Here is a 20,431-nt window from a genome sequence, read left to right as displayed (position 1 = left end):
AAGGATATATTGAGAATCTGTACGTGATAAGCATCAGTATAATACTTGATGTTAAACGCCGACTAAATCAACAGAGTTTACTGTTGTTTGGGATGATATACCTGTTCTTAGAATTCACCGTTAAAAAAGACTTATTTATCGTTGTGGCTGGAGTAGACCTAACAAGCATGCAGAAGGTAATTAGCGAAATATCAAGTATTTTGCTTTGTTTATATGTTGTTTGTCAGCACGTTAACAGTACACAATGATTGATTGTTATTGATTATTTTCGTTAATAGGTTATCGATAGGTCATTGGCGAAATATCAAGTATTTTGCTTTGTTTATCATGTTATTTGTTAGCATAACAGTACACATGAATTTATTGTTATTTATTATTTTAGGTTATCGATAGGTCATGTGTATCGATTTTCAAAAAAATAGTGATAATCGATGACGTTACAAACGCTTATGAAATCACGCGTATAAAACTATAGAAACATGTAGGCTATCGTGAAGTGACCATAAGTCTCTCGATTTTCATCTAACATATCTTTCAACATCTTGCCAATCTTATTTGTTTACAAATGTAGGCCAAAATGACGGAAAGAAAAGCCCGTCTCATTTGAGCCATTAACGTAATTGCATTTTCTAATTAGAGCAATTTTTAGGTTTGTGTTGATTGGAAAATTAGATCAAATTTAATTGAATCATTTCAATTAACAGAAAATGTGTATGGGTTCTCTTGGATACTATGGAAACCTGACAGCTAATTCAATTTCGAAATCCGCATGATTGGAACGTTTAGATCTAAATGATAAACTTGTTCTTTTTGATTAATTTTTGTACATGTCAGAACAGTGTTTGGTGTTGGATGTTATTAAAGTAATTATAGATTAGACAATTATGTTCACATCCCGAAGATATACAATACAATGTTTAAATTAATAATTCAAATAAGTATACCCAACATGGAATGGAAACACAAACAAATTATTTGCGTTGTAGTCATGCATTACCCGATTCTCAATGCTGTAATTTATTTTCTATTTTGTTGATATTGATGTTGATAACTTAGAATAATTTTGATATTTTTGTTTCCGTTCTGTTTTAACTTCGTATGTGACGAGCACCATTATTTCCACTTGAAATAAAGTTCTTATCTTATAATCTCTTTATTTTGTACATAGTATCATCATCGCCACATACGACAGTATTTGCCCAGTATCATAGGAACATTCGGTAATAAGCCCCTCATGTGTATCACATATGATGCATAGATACATTAACAAGAATCCGGTGAAATATTCTAGTACCAGGGAGTACAAAAAGACAGATGCTATATTATTATACCAGTACATATTGTATAATGCTGAATTTGGTCTATCAACATGGCATACGCATAGTTATATATAGCATAGGTGACATTACGTGAAACCCCTTTATGACGTCATCAAAACAAAAAATGAAGATACCATTTTAATGAAAGAGTATTGTCTAAGCATATTGACAATCACAACAGGTTATCCGCCTTGTGCGGATCACTAATAATTGCACAAAAGATGATAGCCTAATATAGTCACAAATGTCGCGCGTGCAAAATAAATCACTGGCTATACTGCCAAGCAAGAACGTTTTATAACCGAAAGCTGCAGGGTTTAGTCGAAAGCGACAATTGGTTCAATATTAATATGTATTTTACCTATTATTAGTACAATCCTATAAACCTACATCCTTTGGTTGTAAATTAAATTCTATAATTATTTCCTGTGGGGCTGGTGCGTGACATTAATTATTCGATTACTGCACTGTGCCTAATTAATCTTCTGTATGTCTATTTTATCTTAAGTATTATTGTCTCTGATGCATTGATTTTCGTGATATGCAGTTGGACTAACAGGAAAACAGACAAAAGAGTAAACTCCGCTGACACTATAGGGACTCAATTTAAAGTTGTAGGCCTAATTCACTTAATTAACTATATTTATGGTTGTTCCGTTTGTAGGAACGAAACACGGCGCCATCTTGTTAATTAATGGAAAAGTCGTTTAGGCCCACAGTCCACAGGCCTACACTCTCAAACTTTATGTGACAAAAAATTGATGTGCCCATATGGACATGATGATGTTTTGTCAAAGTAGTTTGATAGTGTAGACAGAGCTTTACACAGGACAATTTTCTATGTGAAGTTAATCAATTTTGTTTATAATAACTAAAGAATCATATCTGTTCATAGGCCTAAACAAGATTAGACAAAAGAAATATTTGAAAATTAAATTGCAGAAAGTCTTTAGATTGTTATTAATATTTCAAGCTTTAAAAGCGTTTTATTATTTTATCGGGTTGATTGTGGAAATGAGGTTAGTATATGCTAATGGCACTGATAGTTTGTGCTGAGGAAATTGTAGATTAGGATAAAGATAAATAAATCATTACGGTGATTATGATGATGAGTAAGATAATGATTATAAGTAATAAAGATTATTACAATGGTAATTTTAAATAATATCTTAATTATGATAATGACGATTCTATGACAGGCTGGTGAAGGTGACGATGAGTTCAGAGATGATTTAGATGATGACGTAGTGATCTGGTGTAGAGTGGTAATTATGTTAAGATATAATGTTCTATGTTACTTAATGTTATTGTCTCAATCAGTTGATACAATTAACCATTGTAAACATTTTATCTGCATCTGTCTCTGCATTTTGTGACGTAGTAGGAATGTCCCGATCATGCGCAGATCAATATGAGATACCAGATGTTGATAACTATGAATTACAGATTCGATCTTCCACTTTCTGGCTCTCGGTGACCTATCTCTCTACAGTTGAGCTCTGATATTACAGTAGGCCTATATGGACTTTATTATGTAATTCTCACCACATTAGGGTAAGTTGCACTTTTCAATCATCGGCTTTAAATCAGAATTTAGTACAAACAACTATGTTTTGGCGGATAATGTCTTTTTTCTGACGGGTATTTATTAAATGTCACATTTATGTTTGATGCGTGTAACAACCTTATTTATGATGTAGACGCGTCCAGAACATGAAAACAAAAACGTTATACATACTTATATATACAGTATTATATTATCAGCGTATGCCAACGTATGCACTTTTTGACAATCACATGACATTTCGGATATCAATTAGTTTACTTTTTTATTCCCAATTTTAATATGTTCTTGCTCAGAAAATTACCTTCATGTTTAATTTTAATGACGTTATCATAACATGTTGGTTCTCGTAATTCCACCTATGCTATTACTCTGTATTATCTATGTGACACAAAATATACATTCAGCACCACTATATAAACATATACACAGGCCTAGTGTCATGGCATACATAAACCAAATTTTAATGTGTTCTTCCTCAGACAATTATCTTTAATGTTTAATTTAATGACGTCATAATAAAATGTTTCTGTAAATTCTAATGGTATTACTCTGTATCCTATATGACACAAAATACATTCAGCACCACTATAAACATTATAATACTTTATACCCATTACTTTAATGCGATTGCGTGGATAAGCTTATAACGCGTTTGTGCCAAATTACCAAAAGTGTGATGTGCCCAAAGATGGTAGTGATATGCCCAAATATGGTAGTGCTATGACATCATCATGTCCATATATAGGCACATCACATTTGTTGTCACATAAAGTTTGATAATGTAGACAGAGCTTTAGAGATCGTAACATATCCATATCATCTATTTCTATATTGATAACAAATTAAAACTAGGCTACATGCCAATTGTAAATTCATTAACAATGATAATTAATATACCTTGTAATTGAGATTTATGAAATAACTTAAAATCTGTATGATGATGTGAAATCAAATATCTGTATAAATGATCATAGCACTGCGCATGTGTAGTAGCCGCATGTAAGATCATTTCTAATTGTTTACAGCAGTTTAAGATATAGATTTATTATACCAATTATGTTTACGTTCAGCAGAATCGGATGCATTAAAAAAAATAGAACTTAATTTCCGAAAGTAAAATGGCAAATTAGGCCTACAAATTATAAAATCCGTTTACCTGTTCGTTAGTAAGATGGATTTTTACTATCTGGCTTTAATTCGACCTTAATTTGACCTCAGTTGATCAAGACATGTGCAGTTAACAGTTATCATTATTCAGTCTTATGAAAATATACAAGCTACTGTAGACCTACACGATGATAAGTGCGTATAATGGCCAAAAGCCAGGCCACAGCATACGTATCCTGTCGTATTAATTTAAAGGGAAAAAATCATTTTACCATCATAAGTAACAATGGATCTATGCTTTTTGCTTCTTACAAAATTCAATCATAATAATAACAATGTATTTCACGGTTGTTGTTAGTCTTTTGCTCCATTAGTCCATACGATTAGTACACGGTTACTTGTACACAATAACTGGTACACAATTGGTTCTTTATTCTTTAATAGTGAAAAATGTTTTTTTTCAATCTACCAAAATGTTTGTACGGCGCACATGTGAGACTTAATTAATTATTTAAATTTTATTTATTTTTTTAATTTCACCCCATCCAACAGCAAATATGAGCCACAGTCCCAAAAAAATATTATTTTAAGTTATTATAATTAATTCAGTCATTGCGCTATAATAGAGAACGCATATATATATATTATATAAGCTTAGCCTTAGTACCTTATAGCTACCCCATCAGTCGGATAATTATACTTAAGATAACCCCAAGACACAGGGCATTCATCATCAGGCAAACTGTCCTCATAAAATAATAATAATGCATTACAACATGACATATATCTTCCTAAAAGACAACATGTATTAATAGTTAATATGTAGGCTTTTGATTCAAAGAACTTGCCATAAGTGATCAGCAGTGAATGAGTTATAGCGCGGCGTGCAAAGAAAAAAAGCATTGGCTTCCCGCGTGCTAAATTGGCTTGGTTCCCATTATTTGGACACAGCGCGCGCAGTGCCGTACGCGTAACACCAGTCAGTTGACCAACACAAGCGGAGATCTTGAGTTGCGTCTTAAAGCTTGGTACCCACTATACTAGGACGCAACACAAGGACGTAGACGCAACGCAAGCGAGTTGTGGTTCGGATGCTCCATCGCTTGTGATTGGTCTTTTGCGTCTCTATAATAGTTGGAACCAAGCGTGTAGTCAACGTTCGATGTTTCATTGGATCATTAGATCGTAGACCCCAGATCGTCGTCACATATTAATGCAAGCTAGCTAGCTATATTACCCGATGTGCCTAACCTTTTTCAACTTAACGTTGTGGTTTGATTTACTTTGTTGCTTTGAAGTTTCTGGAATCAACACTAGTGGCAACTATTACCATAACTCCCAAAATCAATAGTTATGTCGTATACATTCTTTAAGCTACAACACATTAATGTTTAAGCATGCGCATATAATTTTCGCGCTGTGCATGTGCATGCATGATGTCCTAATGAGGTGTTTTGTTCCGTTCCTCTCTTCATGTGGGTGAATAGAATTGATTTAGGACATCAATTATTTGAATGTTATAAAAAGTATTGAATAACGTACAGATGAACGCATCGTCGAGTTTTTCAATTCCCCGACGTCATATAAATTGTGTATCATATCAGTAAAAATTATACGCAATATCTTTATACGATAAAAAAATGCTACGATTTCCTTACAAGCATGAACTAGCAATAACGTGATGGATGACAGGTTTTGGACATAAAATGAAACACTTACCCACATATTTGAAGTCCATTAGATGTCCCTAGGACACTGTGACATATTTGAAGTCTATTAGAGGTCCCTAGGACACTGTGAAAATATAATAAACTCAAGATGAACTTACAATTAAAATATTTCAAAATGAAAAAAAAGTTTCAGTTAAAGCAGGCATCATCAACCATTCGATAAATCAATCGATCAACCATTCGATTAATCAATCAACCAACTATTCGATTAATCAATCGATCAACCAACAATTCGAATTATCAATCGATCAACCAACCAATCGATAAATCAATCGATCAACTAACCAATTGATTAATCAATAAATCATTCAACCAATCGATTAATCAATCATACAACCAATAGATCAATCAACCAACCAATCAATTAATCAACCAACCAACTAATAGATCAATCTTTCAACCAATCGTTTAATCAATCGATCAACCAATTGATTAATCAATCAACCAATCGATCAATCAATCAATGAAAAAAGTATGTGGAAAGCATTATTGGAATTAAGCGTTTCATTTACCAGTCTCATGTTTTTTGTTTAATTGGTGCGATAATTTTATTGATAGAGGAAGGATTATGACGTTGAGTTTGGAGGAGAAACACGAATACAATAAAAATGCAAATATCATTTCGTGTGCAAACACACCTTTAAACCGCATCCTTTACCCGGCAAATTATGGAAATTACACATTTAAATATTGGAAAACGTACATAATTGCCTTTGAATGTCAATATTAAAATATAATAGATAATATTAGAGCCATTGACACGTAATTTATAGATAGATTCCCTGATCGCTCATTCGGGTTTCACATACGTGATATCAACGTTGCTAATTGTTAATACAAAGTTGTTATAGAATGTCCCCCGTTCCTCTATGGGTTATTAATGTAGTAATCATTATTTTTTGCATGGAATGAAATCTATGAGTGTTTATATTATGATCTATTTGGACATTTCATGCGTGATATTAATTGTAAAATTCTCGGAAAATATAATTAAAAAAGGTTTTATAAAATGAACGCTGGTTCACTATAGTGTAGCGATTTACCTGAATGAATTGGCCATTAACAATCCTAGGTTCATTCGCGTTCACACTTACGCAGACTCAGCGCATATAGGTCGTTGTTTTGTAAGCTTACGTTCACATTGAACAGTGAGTTCCGGTGCATGTGTAATTATGTTTTAACATTCCGTGGTCATCGCCGGTAGAACAATGTATTCGGACTATATACACACTATATTTTTGGGTGTCTAGAAAACTAAGATCTAGAAAACTAAGACCTAAGATATCTTAGTTTTCGAATATTTCGGAAAGTTATGCCAATTGCATGGCGGAGTGTTTCGATGCGCAGATCCAAGCTATACTAAACGCTGGAACACAGAGAAACAATTTGGGGCTGACACGCCAGGCCAGGTTGTTCCGTCGCCCAGGCCAAACGTGAGGGGAATTATTTGGGCTGACGGAGGTTCTGGTTTTAGGCCATGCTTCTGGGTGCGGCTACCAATAGAAATAAGTGGCTCCTCGGGTCCCCATCTGATTCCTGACCATCTCTTCGATTTCATTGACGTATGAATTCTATTCAGATGGGGCTATACTGCACCCTGCACTGATTTAAGATACTGTAGCTTCCACTAAGACGTAAACGCAACGCAAGCGCGTTGACCAATGACAAGCGACAATTCGAATAATTCATCGCTTGTGATTGGTCAAATAAATTGCGTTGCGTTACGTCCTTCTGTTGCGTCTCTAGTGGGAACCAAGCATAAATGATAATTTATTTTTATCTTACAGACCAATATGCAAAGCGACTTAGCTCCTGTGCATTTTGAATGACACTAACAGCCTGTAATATTTTACGTAGGCGGGAACATAAATATAGATTTATTAACGAATTCTGAATGCGCCCTAATGATGTATGGTTTCAAACATAATTATTCGTGTCGTGTATTAGACATTTATTGACTTTCCCATTGTATATTAATAATTATTTTATAAATCATCATAAGTCAATTATACTTACTGGCTTTGTTATATAGGTACAGTTACATTTGTCATTGTACTGTGATATCAGTACAACAACCATGCCATGTGCTGAAAATAATTTTTGTTCTAATTTAAAAAATATCAAAAGGAGGTGACCCGTTCCCTCGTGGGGAGATGTTATCAAATTGACGATACAACAACATATAAACCTAACCGGTGCTGTATCTATAATTTTTATAGTATCATACGCAAAGTCTGTGATAAAGTGTCACATGTGACGCCAAACCTTAAAACATGTGATATGTATGTGACATTATTACAGAATTGTCCTACGATACTGGACAATTGTTTGTATGCTGGAGAAACATGAGAGAATCCGGTGGTACATTACGTGCATAAAATAAAATATAAATAAAAAATGATTTAAAAAATGATATTAATATTTTAAATTTCGTTGAATTGAATAGCATATGAAACTAGACCAGTTTAGACTTATCCAGGTAAGTTGGTTTCAGTTCATGGCCACAGTTATCGCTTCATTTGGTGGGTAGAGCTCGTTAAATAATTAATAACTATAAGCCTGAAGGGACCTTAATATATTATATATGATGTATAGTACAATGACAGTCTTATAATACAGTTCAGTAGGTATGTCAGACCTGACTCCGAAAGATCAACAATTTCGATAACTAATTAAATCAATATTATGTACATGTATACGCTGATTAAGGTTAATTTGGCAGCAGGCATATGAAACAGTAGGAGGCATTAGACAGCAATGCATTTATAATAGATACGAAGACATCCAAAAGCTTGTTATGACTCGTACAGAAAACACTGTTTCTTGTCGCCATGTATTAAATATTTACTTGCGATATGTACATGAAATATTAACATAGATTCAGCATCCAGTAGGCCTAAATGGACTTTGAATGCGCGTGCGTTAATTATGTTTCTATACGCGGATATCATATATAAAACATCCTAACTTGATTTTTATGTAAAAGAGTTTTTAGTCGCGTGCAAACGCGACTCTACAGCTCACTATGTCGGTCGTTCGCTAAACGCTAACTCAAATTTGCGCACGCGACTGCAGCCATGTATATGACCTTGTTATATAAACACAAGAGGCAAAGAACATTAATTCTAAACCGCCCGGTGATATACTGAAATTTAATTAATTAATTTGAAACGATAAAGATGAGGAAATCTGTGAGAATGAGAAAAAGTCGCCCCAACCGAGACTCGAACTCGGACCGCCTGCTTGATATGCAGATGTCCTAACCATTAGACCACTGGGGCTTTCATGGTATTGTTCGAACTCGATTGGATAACGACTCTTTAACATTCTCGGCGTGGTACGGCGGAACAGCACTAGTCCTCAGTTGTACGCACGCGCAACAGAGATCAAATTGATACGCCCTCATCTTTCAGTATTTTTATTCACGAGGCGGGATCTCCGAAGAGATACTTTTATATATATAAACACAAGAGGCAAAGAACATTAATTCTAAACCGCCCGGTGATATACTGAAATTTAATTAATTAATTTGAAACGATAAAGATGAGGAAATCTGTGAGAATGAGAAAAAGTCGCCCCAACCGAGACTCGAACTCGGACCGCCTGCTTGATATGCAGATGTCCTAACCATTAGACCACTGGGGCTTTCATGGTATTGTTCGAACTCGATTGGATAACGACTCTTTAACATTCTCGGCGTGGTACGGCGGAACAGCACTAGTCCTCAGTTGACCTTGTTATATAGATAGATTGGCCAATCTAAATACCTCGATTGGTTTTTCTGATCTTTAGTTCAAATTTGTGTACAGTAATTTTATTTTTTATGAGTGAATTTTATAATGTCTATATAATATTTTTATGAATTTATTTTATATCTCTATTGTTGAAATATTTTATATTTTGATGTTTTCTCTTTTTAATATTCACATTTTTGTAAATTAATTCACCATTTATGATACGTGTGAATGCGTAACTGAGTACTTTTATGTTTTTGGTTGTTTTATGGTATTTGAAATACATTATAGGGGTATCATATTACATATTTAACATACACACTAATTGGCTGGTATCGCATATTCGTAAGAATGAATCGCTCCACGACGCCAAATAAATACATTGTTAATTGGTAACATTGCTAAAATAAGTCAAATGCATTTTACTGAATGTGGGTATTAAAACAAGTCCACGTATAGTTAGTTTACACATCACTCTGGATAATGCCGAAGGTTTTACGTTACACAGATAATTTTAATATATTTCCTTAGAAAATATAAACATAAAACAAATTAAGTAATAAAATATTGTATACATCGCGAACATGTGGTGTACTGCATACTATTGTCCGTCGAATCCATTCAATATTATACAAATAATGAATGTTTATGAGTGGAATGGTACAAATAATGGCATGAGGTCTTATGTCATTCTGGTTCTAAGTCATTGCCATTATTTGTACCATTACACGAATATAAAACATTCATTATTTGTTTTAACATTTAAATAGATTCCTGTCATTTGATTTGACGATTGTGGGTCACATGGCGTGCATTAGTACGCAATTTTGAACGGTCGTTCAATAGTACTTTTAATGGTACAAATAATGCCAGGTGAAAGATGAAAGGTTATATTTCAACAAGGCGAAAACGACCGTTCAATAGTGCGTACTATTGCACGTCATGTGACCCACCATCGTCCAATCAAATGACAGGGATTTATTTAGGTGTTATATAAAGGTTAATTTTAAATAGGTGAAAATTGATAACAAGACCGAACCTTTCTGAACACGACGGCCTCCTGGTGGACCTGCACACGTCCCCATGCGCACAAGGAATTAATCCTAGGTCCTCTTAGGTCGTAGAAAATCGTAAGCAAAAACATCGTCCAAAATGTAATTTTCCATTCCTCTGTGTTAAATTATTACACAGTATTTCGATTTATTGTATGTTTGCGAAACACATTATCTGCAATAAGCAAATGCAAATATTATCTAAGGATACACTTAAAGAATTGCCAATTAACGAACTCTCTACTTCAGATAGTAGGAGGCACGCACTTCATACTCTGTCAATTAAGCATTGAGGCTACAGTAGGCCTACAGTTTACGTAGCGACTGCTAGGCTGTTTAATAGGATGACGCGCCAGCATGACAGCCATAAAAAATATCATACAATCGTATAAGTTTGCTTGATTTATCACGATTTATAGGCCTCTTTATGAAGAATATTAGATATCTAGTCGGTATGTTAATGATGAAGGTATAGGCCCTAGGGGGAGGTTGCAAGTGGATTAATAAGAAGTGAACTAGTTATGTCCTTATTCGGAACCACAGAACCCGGATTCTCTATATCTGTTAATGATAGCACGACGAAACTGTTGATATAGTAAAACCGACTTACAGAGAATCCTTTAAAATAATTACATTAATTATAGCCTAAATCATCACGATTATTCGCTGTAAATTATTATGAAGGTGATTAATTGTGGCGGATTTATTGAAAAATTCTGCATTTTGATTTATGTTTTTCTTACATCAATATGTTAATAATATCCGGTCGATAAGGCATGTAGTAATTTTTATGGAAAGCTGTAGAGAGGTTATTATTACAATAATTATTGAAGTAGATACTCGTTTTGAAAATTATTTAGTTATGCTTTTTATTCAGTGGGAGTATATATAAAGGATTGGATCAGTTGAGGTGAGACTAAGTCCCGGACTAAGTTAAGTCCCGGACTAAGTTAAGTCCCGGACTAACAGATGGGGTTTGATGGAAACATGATCTTACGGTGGTGAGTGGAGGAGTAGAGTGAGTGAAAGTACTGAATGTGACGTCAGGATCAGGTGAGTTTTAGATGAGATCAGGTTTGCCTTGAGATGAGATTGAGTTGAGAGGAGATCAAGTCGGCCTTGAGATGGGATAAAATTGGCTATGAGATTGGGTTGAGATGAGATGAGATAGGGTGTTTTGGTGAGATGAGATAGGGTGTTTTGGTGAGATGAGTTCGGGTGTTTTTGGTGAGCTTTGATGGAGCTGAGGTCGGGTGGAGGTGGAATCGACTGGAGGCGAATAGTGTGGATTGAGATGAAATGTGAGGTGGTGAGGTCGGGTGATGTTGAGATGGATAGAGATGATGTGTCAGAGGTCAGGTGGGGATGATTCGAGTGGATTGTGAGATTGGTTAATGATGAAAAACAGAACTATATCACGAGGAGATGCTAAATGATCTATAGTGTTTACTTAGTGTATAGAAGAAAGGCTAGACATCCCAGGTGGTGTGGAGGAAGCATAATGTGTCTTGTCATTAGTAGGATGATTTAACGCAGTAGTTCAACAACATTTTCTCTCTTTAGGCGCCAATAAAATTAATATTAATTTAAAATGTCATTTATATGTATATTTGAACGGGGGCGTTGAGAGCGTTTGCTGTATTTGCACATTGTTCGAAAAGACGTGTCCTTCGTTAATTGAACTCAAAGAAAGGAACAATTATTGAATACAATTGCATTTCAGATCACGTTATCTCTACAATAGATTTCGAATCATCGATTGTTGTCCAACCTTCGTACCATACAAAACTATATATCATTCCAATGAATGTGCCTAAGTGTTTAGGCCTATAAATTGTATAGATGTGCTTATAAAACGTTCGTAGGCCTAGACCCAAACAATTATCCAATTACGTTGTTTTTATTCTGGTGTTAACATATTAATAATTAATGATGAAGGCTATAGATAAGATGCAATGTTTCTGTGCCTCGGTGATCTGTTAAGGTAAGCCTCTTGCATTAATATTAACATTGTTTAGGCCTAATATTGATAGGTGTCCAGCAGTCATTCACGGTGTATACTCTAACTGTAAACACATTTTATTTTTTTAGGTTGATGTACGACAGTATGTGAACAAATGAACGCAGTGTCGAGTTTTCCAGAATAACTCGAGAGCCTAACTAATGATCATATACTGCAAAACTGATCGTTGTGTACTGTGCTGCAAATCGGTTCCCATGCCTAGCCTATGTGTTACACAAAGGTAAGCGTAACAAGAACTTGTTTATTTTTATTGAAACTTTGTATAATTATTTCATTCACAGTTTGACAGTTATTGACGGTTGTACCTTTTATGACTTACATTAAATAAGCATATTGCACGTTTAATATAGTACCATTATCCTCTATCAATGTCCTCACTGTACGGAAATTGTTGACCCTTGCAGGGCGAGTTGCAGTAGTTCCCCTTTTAAGAGGACACCTTCGGGACCTAACAAAATGTCCCCTCAATAATGGTGACCCCCCCCCCCCCCCCCACCGCCCCCCCCCCCCATTCGTTTCAAAGCAAAGTGTCCCGGGAAGCGATTTTTTTTAGTACATAAGTTGGGGACCCCATGTGAAAGATAGCCGAACTACATCCTAAATAGAACTAAACATAACCCTCTAAATAATCTCTCTCTCACTATAAAGTAAAAGAAGTAGCTCATGGGAGTCGAACCCCATACATCGACATGTAAAGTCCATAGTATAATCCACTCGACTACACAGACGGCTCGACAGAAATCGTTTGCATTAGCGAATTGTAGTTAGCTTAATTCTTACGTCACACCTTATGGATATGACTAATGAATATTAATGTTTATTTTGTGACGTTTCACGAGGGGTCCCCAACTTATGTACGAAAAGAAATATCGCTCCCGGGAATGGGATGTTCTACTGTAGCACCGGTGTATCTAACATACATTCTTTTTTCTTTTTTGAACACCTAATTGATTTTGTTTTACCGGATCATTAAATAATGGTAACTTGGTGGGGTGCTTGCCTTTCAATTCAATCTTGACCTGGTACAAGGGTTGTAACTCACAACTGTTTTTACTCCATTCCATATAAGCCTCAAAGAGACTTGTATTATAATAATAGTACATCCAGGGAGTTGTGAAGTATTTGTAATAGACCTATATATTTTTATATATTACTCCCTGGTACGTCCGTCCTCTTAAATCTGCGATTGGTAAATAGAATATATATTTTGTGTCGATCAGATGTACCGTAAACATAAATAAAACGTATCCGAAGTACATAAAAACAGAACATTGTTAATGATAGACTGAGTTTTATTAAGAGAAATCACGACGTACGTTGTTTCCGTCGTCGTAGAATCAATCGATCAGCACGAACCATTACATAATAAATTGTCAGACTCTGTTGAGAATTATCATTTTGATTTGATGTTCAGTTTATGCATAATTAGCTATAATTTTATTGGCGGATTACGTGGTTTTACTTGTGGTTTTATAGGATGCATATCATTAGCAACACTGCTCGTATGTATGTACTGCATTATATAGTGTTTATATTATACAATCGAACTAGTACTATTTTGAAACACGGGACACATCTATTATTAAGATGGGACACTTTCTATTTAACGAATACGGGGCAATATTATGGTTTAAAACTGCTAACCCATATTCAAGGAACACCCTAAGAGGACACTACCCGTGAAACACTACAGCCAATTCCCTTTTAAGGGCATCTTTCCCACTACCGGACGGAAGGCACTATATGTGGCAACACTCAGCCAAGCCCTAGGGATACGCCTTATTTAAGGGGACACTTTCCCATAAAACCCACGCGTACGGCAATATGTTACAACACTAAGGCCATCCCTAGGGGACAACGCTTTAATAAGGGGACACTTTATTGGGTCCCTAGGCTGTGTCCTCTTTGTAGGAGTTCTACTGTACAGAATATGATAACAATTCTAACAGCCAACGACCTGAAAAGTTTATTATTGTATGTCAAACGTCAGTGAGAACCGTACTGGGGAAAACAACTTTTCTGCGTTATCCCATTAGGCGAAATGTTACGTTAGTATCAATTTGGTCCAAACATTTTTTGTGTAAATACTATCACTGCTTGTACTCCATCTGTACCGCCATTATTGCTGCTTGCCACCATTATTGTTCCTTGCCACCCCGAGTGCCACTGTAAATTATATATGTATTTTGAATATTACCACCTGATTTGACGTCGGGCTATAGATGGCGCGTATAGCTTAGCGGCATATCCATTCAATTAAGTCGAAAGGACGGCACCGTATACAGTAGAACCCCCACCTTCGAGATCAAAACAAAATGTCCCTGTGGCGGCAAAGTGTCCCCTTAACTGCATGTGGGTTCCCCTGAATAGGGTCTAAAAAAAGGGGGTGGGGGGGGGGGGGATCTAGAGGTACTCATTAAAGCAGTGTGTTTTGTCATCCGGGTCTCCTTTTTTTTTTTTGGTGTCCCCTGGATGATACGGGTATCACGTGTCCTATTTTGACAATGGCGATGATTTATGAAGATAGCTATGATGTAATAATCCATGTTCTGTTACTAGTAACGTACTAATGGTTCTAAAATTAATATTCAATTCAAATGATCAGAACTATTTGTCCCAAATTATTAATAATTGTTAATATTTCATTAAATGGCGTCAGATAACATCGCGTCATCAAATCAACCAAAAGTCAATCTCTAAAAGTAAGTCCACTTTAAGTTGACATACGTCATGCAAATTAGTCAATCAAACTCAAGACTGTCGAATTAACATCGCGTCAGTAGTTGCCATGGTTAGATATCACACTACATTGTCTATTAATAAATATCGCTTACGCATAATTTGTTTGTTCGAAGTGTTTATCTCTTAAGCAAAACAGTAGATGATATGAGTGATTTTCAGGATTTCCCCGATCGCGAAAAATGCTAAAACAACAAACAACATTTAAGCTGCTGTATTAGCTTGGCCGTAACAACAGTGGGTGCAGTGTCCCAAGGACGTAATTTAAGGGTAACGCGAGTGAGTTGACCAATAGCGACATTTTGAATGATCAATCCCGTCGTCGTGATTGGTCAAATTGCTTGCGCTGTGCTTACGTCATTGCGTTGCGTCCTACATATTTGCTTGTAGGTTCACTCTCTAAAGCGTGGTTCCCACTAGCGACGCAACGCAAGGACGTAACGCAACGCAAGTGAATTGACATTCTAGTGGGAACCAAGCTTTAAGCTCTGTCTACACTATCAAACTTTATGTGCAAAAAATGTAATGTGCCCATATATGGGCACGATGATGTCATATCACTACCATATTTGGGCATATCACTACCATATTTGGACACTCACACTTTTTTGATAGTGTAGACAGAGCATAATAAAAGTCGTAATGCGAATTCATCATCTTCCGAATGCTCTTAATTTGTAAATTGAGGCAAAATATAGAATTATAATGTCCTCGTAAAAATTCAGTTTAAAAATATATGACTCAAACAAATTATTAACTACAATCATTGTCGATATCAATTTAAATACAGTATATTTGTAAATCATTTTAAACATTACAATTTTCTAAATGGTCTATGATACATGTGATACAGTTGAAACACATGTGGTACAGTATTATGGAATTTGTCTGTGATACTGGGTAAATCTAGATACATTACCGATAACGGATGTGTCACCCAGTTGTTTTGTAATGGCGTCCTCTAACCATGCATTAACTTTACTACTGGATAAGTATGGGCGGCCGTTATGGCTATAATAGACAACGTACACATACGCAGAAAGAACGGCCGCCCATAGATTGCATGTAAAATGTATAACGTTACGATATATTTAAAACATTTTAATCTTTTTAAGTAGGTTTTTGGTGTAATGTATAAAACATCTCGTCTGTTGTCGGTACCTAAAAGTAAATAGGTTATATTTCCTGTGACGTCACTGAATTTATGTAAATTTTAACCATCGATAGATAATATCCTTATATTTTTATTTGTAATCTTCTTAAGTGGATTATAGAGTGTTGCGAGGTAAACATCACGATTTCAATAAATCGAATATTTTCCTATTTCATGGCCTCACTTTTACGATCGGAGTTTTGTGACTGATATTGCGGTTAAATAGTATACTAGCCTTATATTTTTGTGATTAATAATTCGATGTCAGTAAAATTCTAAATGTAATTAACTGATGGTAATCAATAATGGATGCCAAATGTTTAATCAGGCCTGGTTTAATTTATGTAAAATGTTTTCTATTGATGTGAATTTCTTTTTTTAGAAATTCATTAAAGTGAAGAGCATTGATTTGTAATAACTATTCTTCATATCCACTTATATAAGTATTGGTTTATATGTATTTGTTTCCTTTGTGTTATTTTGTTGTTGTTGCAACGTTGATTTAAATTGTAGATAATATGACGTATATTGTATTCATTTCGTATTGTTTACGTAGGTTGCTATGTTCGTATGGCACGTGACGGTTGCTAGGTATTCAGACCAATCAATATTTTTTACCGGATAATACGATTCAACCGGATACCATGGATCTCTCCTGGATTTTATGTTGGTTTAGTTTATCATCGTTTCTGTGTATTCACGTTACGTGTACATTACGTGGATTATCAACTACTTCGATATCAGACGCGATAGTTTTGTATGAGGGCGTGCTAACGTATGACAACACTGCAGAGGACTTACCAAATGACAAAGTATTAGTCTTCCCATTCGTTGACGGATGCGACGAGGCATTCTGTGCACAATTCAATGCATATGTATTGACTTCGCCAAGCAAACGGACTAATGTATTGTACAATTCATGTATATGCAAATGTAAAGACGGTGTGTTGTTCGACGTGAAGTTAACAAGATGCTTTGATAGTCTTTCTAATAACAGTAAGTACAAACTAGATATTTGTTATATTATTCAATATTCATGTATCGTTTCTGTGCCGACTATATCGCACGTAAGTAGTGTTTTATTATTTAATCTTTTAAAACGAATCGCCATTAATCAGTATAACCTATTTATATTACACTTTACGCTACTAATTATGTTTTTTTTAATATCTGCCTCAAGCGTTATGGTGGCTAAAGTGGGCGTAGACATAAGCAATTCCACCCTCCCCAATAACATTCTGAAACGGCCATCGATAACATTTTAAAAAGTATACTAGTATCAAATAGCAGGTCTATCCATAGGGGTTTTCATGGTATATCTCTACCACTGTACCGCACCTCCCATCCATGTTGTTATTATTTTTAATGTCTTTTATTAAGCGTTATTACACAGCGCGTTGACACTTTCAAAATGGTACACATTACATAAAAAAAACGAAAAGAAAAAACCGGCAAAAACAATAAAACAACCCAGGTCCCACATATGTTACCAGGCAAGAAAAATAAACGATCGAGATGTAATTTTAAGTTGTTTTTTTTTCTTTCTATGAGTTTTCTTCCTTGATAAGCGTGCATGCCAGTTTTTATGTGTTTATATACATTACTACTAAATACGTTTGTCTTGTTAGTTTAGTATTATTAGCAGCATTATTCACGTCCATTTTTGTCACTACTTATACGGTAGCTGTCAATATTTATTGTGTATGACAAAATAAATATATAAAAAACATTCATATCTAACTATACAAATCAATCTAATACTAACTTGAACTCTTTTAAGACCCAACTGAAGGCTTTTCTTTTCCAACAAGCAATGCATGTGTAGGCCTACCTTTTTTTCTGTATTGTTAATTAACTAAATAACATGAGTATTAGGCCTAGGTCTATAGCTAGGCCTAATAGGCCTAAGGCTAGGCATATGCCTTCTAGTTTTTTTCTAACACAGCAAAAGATAGTGGTGTCAATTGAATGTAGATCTAATCCACGTAGATCGTTCTGTGTGTTATTTTACAGAATAATTTATTCGAAAGTAGTGTAATTCACAAAACATTTACAAGATCATGTGTGCCGTACTCGAGAGAATTAAGTGTTAATAGCCAGCGTTAAAATTCATTAAAACTGTGTCCATACGGACGTTGAAATTTTAATATTAATTAACGTTAAACACGCTAATGAGCTAGTTAAGTCATTTGCATAATCCGAATTCAATTGATTAATTATGTTGTTTATTCCAATTAAAAACTCGCTATGAAATAAAGTTCGCCTACAATAATACATAAAAAAAGAATTATTATGTTAAAATTGCACTCAAGATTGTGTTGGACCATCTTTGCGAATGCGTGCGAGTAGCCAATTCTCGGTACGGTACTGTACCTAAATTTTCCAGTTTCATAGGCAAATCCCTGATACAGAATCATATGTTATACACATGTGACGCTTGTATTATAGACCCTAACATAACTCTAACCTTCCATGATACAGTAATCACATGTGAAACACTGTATTAAGAAATTTGCCTATGTTATTTGAACAGTTGAGATACAGGCTCAGAATCGATTTGTGTGCGACGAGGTTTTAAATTCTCTTAATCTCATCTATATTTCTTGATTATAATCATATATTTATAATAATTATGCCTTTTAAGAATGAAACTTTGTATACCCATGTTTCCAAATGTCTGAGTATAATGATAATGTATCGTGTAGACTTGTTCAATAAAATAGAAATAAAAAAAAGAGAAACGAACTCATTATATTAATTGAGAAGTAAGTGAAGCGTATAATGCGAATAAAATGTACATTGGGTATATACCGTACGAGATAATTAATTCACTGAATTTTATATCTCGTTCAAGAATAATTAAAAATTACGAGAGATGGTTTTAGCTTTTGATTAAATTGAATTTATAATGTGTTATACAATAAGTATTGTATCAAAGTAATACATCACATGGACGGGTTAGAAGGGGTGGAGGATTTGAATAGACTGCCGTGTCCGTAGAGAGTTCAATTTACACACACAAAAAGGCGTATACTTTATAGGTGATAAAATAATGTTTTTCGGTGCCTTTTTTAGAAAAAGACGTATTCGCCTCTCAGTTGGACAGGCCTTATATAGTTATCCTTACCGTTTCACATTATTCGGCATCATCATGAGGGAGGGGGTGTTTTTTTTGGGAGGGAGGCGGGAGGGTATTTGTACTCGTCAATTGATTTGAACCAAGATATATGACTTCATGGCGTTACAACCACCAAGCTACAATCTCATCCAACCTGTGATTAAATTCAACCATTATTATATTCTGTATAACATAATCTCAGTAAAGTAGTTAATTATTATTGTATCTAGCAGCATACATTACATGTTATCACTGAGATTATTAATATTTGAGTCGCTTTTAATTATATACACCGCGTTCAACATCAGCACAGTACTAAGTCACGTGACACTATGACAGTAATCTCAAAGTAAAGTGTATCATTATCAAGAATGATGCGTTCTTTGTTTGTTATTAATTGATATCATATCGTTGACGTCGGCCTGCACAGAAAGATTTGTCATTTCAGACAATAATAACGTATAGATAAATCCGTCCTTCGTATGGAACGTTAAGCCATTGGTCTACTTTGCAGATATGCACGATAGAAGAGTATGCTGAATATGGTCGATGGACCATTTAGGCCTACTGGGCCCATTGACCGAACAGTCTTGTACTGAAGAAGTCACCCAGTATAAAAAGAAATCTAAATTGATTAAACCAATTGCACCTTCTGGAAGGGTTACCCCAGTGTACTGGTCCATCTTAGCCCCAGTGTACTGGTCCATCTTAGCCCCTTTCGTTGTGGGCAGACGAGTCAGCGCCGTATGGTGGTAGCGCGACACGAAATAGACCCTTAGGGAAGATGGAAGTTTTTTTATTGTGGCATCATAACATAGCCTACGCTTTATGTATTAAGCACAGTATACACGAATCTATTACAAGTACTTAAAAGCGATATAAGTATTAT

The 20,431-nt window shown here is 35.0% G+C and overlaps 1 protein-coding gene across 2 annotated transcripts in view; it reads left to right on the top strand.

The window, feature by feature from the left end:
• Positions 1-2,789: 2,789 nt before the first annotated feature.
• The window catches only part of LOC144855287 (uncharacterized), a 75,211-nt gene continuing 57,569 nt past the window's right edge, over positions 2,790-20,431 (top strand). For both annotated transcript variants that reach the window (XM_078713100.1, XM_078713099.1), the window contains exons 1-3: positions 2,790-2,873; positions 12,601-12,752; positions 16,981-17,420. In XM_078713100.1, coding sequence (XP_078569226.1) covers positions 17,069-17,420 — 352 coding nt within the window. In that variant the 5' untranslated portion in view covers positions 2,790-2,873; positions 12,601-12,752; positions 16,981-17,068. The remainder of the gene's footprint in view (positions 2,874-12,600; positions 12,753-16,980; positions 17,421-20,431) is intronic.

The sequence above is a fragment of the Antedon bifida genome, chromosome 11 (genome assembly GCF_963402885.1).
Source record: "Antedon bifida chromosome 11, ecAntBifi1.1, whole genome shotgun sequence".
NCBI classification, from domain to species: domain Eukaryota; kingdom Metazoa; phylum Echinodermata; class Crinoidea; order Comatulida; family Antedonidae; genus Antedon; species Antedon bifida.
Note: the sequence above shows the minus strand (reverse complement) of the source record. Positions and strands in the feature narration are given on the sequence as shown.